General features: G+C 49.7%; 1 protein-coding gene across 1 annotated transcript; it reads left to right on the top strand.

Moving 5' to 3' along the window:
* Positions 1-775: 775 nt before the first annotated feature.
* DFJ58DRAFT_855528 (uncharacterized protein) lies at positions 776-2605 on the top strand (the record flags this gene model as incomplete). Its single annotated transcript, XM_041393901.1, has 4 exons — positions 776-837; positions 935-1154; positions 1218-1514; positions 2153-2605. The coding sequence occupies 4 exons, from the start codon at positions 776-778 to the stop codon at positions 2603-2605; spliced, it is 1032 nt and encodes a 343-aa protein (XP_041239803.1).
* Positions 2606-3028: the final 423 nt, after the last annotated feature.

The following is a 3028-nucleotide window of genomic DNA, read 5'->3' as shown; positions in this document are numbered from 1 at the left end:
GTATTTGAACCATCAACTTGGTATGGTCAAGACTCCCTAGCAGTTACCTAATTTTTGGAGATGAAATGGCCATTGATAATGAGCCAGAATTAAATGATACAGACTTATCTTTACTTAGCATGGCTGAATTAATGGGAAATTCCCTAAATAATGAGAATTTTGCATTTTTGGCCGATGTTTTGGGATACATAATCAAAGTTCTACCAACAACCAGAAAGTTCGAGAAAATATACATCACCCATGATTGTAATGTACTAGGCCCTCAATTGATTTTATACCTACTCCCTATGGTATAATAACCCCAGAAACCGGGGCACAAAAGATAACCCCCCCCTTTGCTCTCAGAATTGTTGCTGCCGCCTGTTGCGCCCAATTTGGAAATCCACGTGACCGGCATGCAAAACGTTGCCGAATCCCTAACTGCGTTTTGGGCTCCGCCGGAAGTTACCGGCTGAGTCCAAAATCTCAAAACAACGATTTGTTGACTCTGCAACTTCGTCCTAACACAGCCTCTCCCACCTCTAAGTTCTTCTTGCCGTCTCCTTGTTTCTCTCCCGTTCCGCCGGCGAATGCCGAGGCTGGATGGGAGGGACGTGCACTTACTGGCGACTCCCTCAAGCCCACATATCCGGATGACGCCGGAGTTGGAGGAGTGGCGCCACTGTTGGAGATGTGAGTATGTTTGGGAGAAGGTGTGTTGTATGACCCCTCCCTCTTTGAACAACAACTAACGCGTGTTTTGCGCGACCCTTAGAGCATAACACCTCTCTCCATCATGTCCTGGACCCAGCCTCCATTGTTTCGCCTACCCCTAGTGTATTTCCAGTGGCGCACGAGGTACGTGTGCTCCCGCCACTCCTGCATCAACTCCCACCTTGGGACCTAACCCTCTCTTCTCTCCCCAATCCCCAGTGTCTCTTAATGGCGCCGGCAGTGACCTGGAGCAGTCTGCTCAGGTCCTGAAGGGCCTCAATGTCCTACAATCGCCTTGCCTCCAGGTCCCAAGTGCCTTTTCTGTTCTGCCCAACACCATCCCCTCTGCTCAGATCCTGGCGGCCACTAACGTCTTTCCAACGCCGTCTCCTTCTGTTTCCAAGGCCGCCGGTATGCTCTCAATGCCGCCTTCACCTGCCCAGGTCCTGACAGCGACCAAAGTCTTGCCGTCGCCGTCTGCCCAGGGATGAGGGCCACCAATGTCTTACTCGCCGTCACCTCAGTTCCCAACGGCGACCAACATCTTGCCATCGCCGTCTCCTCAGTTTTCAACGGCGACCAATGTTTTTCAGACTCCGTCTCCACAGAACCTGCGCATAATGCCTTGCCGGCTCTCTCCCATCATCTACTCTACCCCTTCTAGTTTTGATAGCGCCTCTCACTCTCTCCCTTACTCCAATCCCTTTACTATATCTCCTGTACCTACACCCTCACCTAACCCTGAGGATTGGCGCACTGCGTCTCCCTCTTCCTCTATGGAACTGGACTCTATCCTGCCAAAACCTTATGCTGAGTCTTATGTGCGTTCAACGGCCAGCCCACCCAGCTGACGAGCTGTGGGCTGATGCCCGTCGCGTCATCCACGTTACCTCTATCTCGCACGGACCACATTACTTACCATCAATTGAACGCGTTCCGTTTTCTCGGAGTCACCTGACACTGTGGCCCCCTCCTAAGAGTCCTGTACCTACCAGCCCTAACCCTGATCGTCCCCGCCGCCACCCTATGTGCCTAGTCGTGCGGACGAAGTCGTCCGCACGACAACTGTTTTGCCGGTGCCGGATAGCCACCAATAATCTACTCGACTACTTTGCAACAGACCCCTACCTGCTATATGTGATGAGCATCCTCGAATGCTCGTCGAAGTTGCTGATGAATACCTGGCCTACTGTGATTGCCTAGACAAACCTTTGTGCTACCTGACTGGGATGCCAAATTTTGGCATTAAAAACGTTCCGTCAGAAGAAGTTACCTGAGCCGTTCCCCGTCTCCTGGACCTAGGTCCGAGCGCTGACTGGGATGATCGAGCTCGGGACCATTCTCGATCACCGAGCTCATAGCCGTGCGCTTATTGCCAAGCTCGAGGACAGTCTTTTCGCCTCGCATGTTGCACGAGGGACTTCGACGTCCGAGCGTTCTCACGTGCGACCCCAATCAGCGCATAGGCACCCATGTACCCCCAACATTCTACCAAGCTGATCATCCTCCTATCAACCCGTTTTTTACCCTCGACGAAACTAATTATTTAAATACTCTTACAGCAGTAGCCGAATTTCACGGGGAGCATGACCTTGCATCCTCGATCGAAGCGGCCCTGCTCCTGCCTTATCCCGATCCGGACATCGTGCACTCGCTTGTCGAAGAGCATGTGCTCGATGAACAAGATGAGTTCAAAGTTATCAAATATGCTCGAGCGCGGGACCGTGCGCTCGAAATTCGACGAGTCCGTCTATATATAGTTGCTTATCGTCCTTTTCGTTCTTCGACTATTTCTAATGCGTCGCAGCTTCGTATTTGCGCGTGTTTCGACGACGACGAGATCGACGATGACTCCGACAGCAACAACGATGAACAGGGACCCTCGGAGTCCCATATCTTCTTCTTACCTTAATCTCGAGGTAAATGACTCTCGTATCCTCGACGATAGCGTGCTGACGTCATCGTTCAGGATCGAAAGCCCATTTCTGGCCCGATTGATTTTATTATTTTGTATTTATATTTTCAGTTTGATTTTATTTGTTTCTCGAGTTTTTTACCGTTTAAAACTCACAAAAAAATTGGCTTATGTTTTTCCAAGTGTATTTATAGCTCCGAGCTTCAGGTTTTTTGTTTCGAGCTTCGAGTCTCGTGTTTCAAATCTTGCCTTGTGTCCATTCAATTTTTTATTTGTTTCCCCGTGTATTTGTGCCTTGTTTGTATTTGTATTCCGCGTTTTTGTATTTTTTGTTTCGAGTTTGTTTATGTTTCAACTATTGGCCTTTGCCTTTGTGTATTTGTATCCCAAAAGTTCAGGGTTCGAGAACCCAGAACACCC

Source organism: Suillus subalutaceus (assembly GCF_016647625.1).
Source record: "Suillus subalutaceus strain FC151 chromosome Unknown DFJ58scaffold_119, whole genome shotgun sequence".
Classification (NCBI taxonomy): domain Eukaryota; kingdom Fungi; phylum Basidiomycota; class Agaricomycetes; order Boletales; family Suillaceae; genus Suillus; species Suillus subalutaceus.
This window is presented reverse-complemented; position numbering and strand designations above follow the sequence as displayed.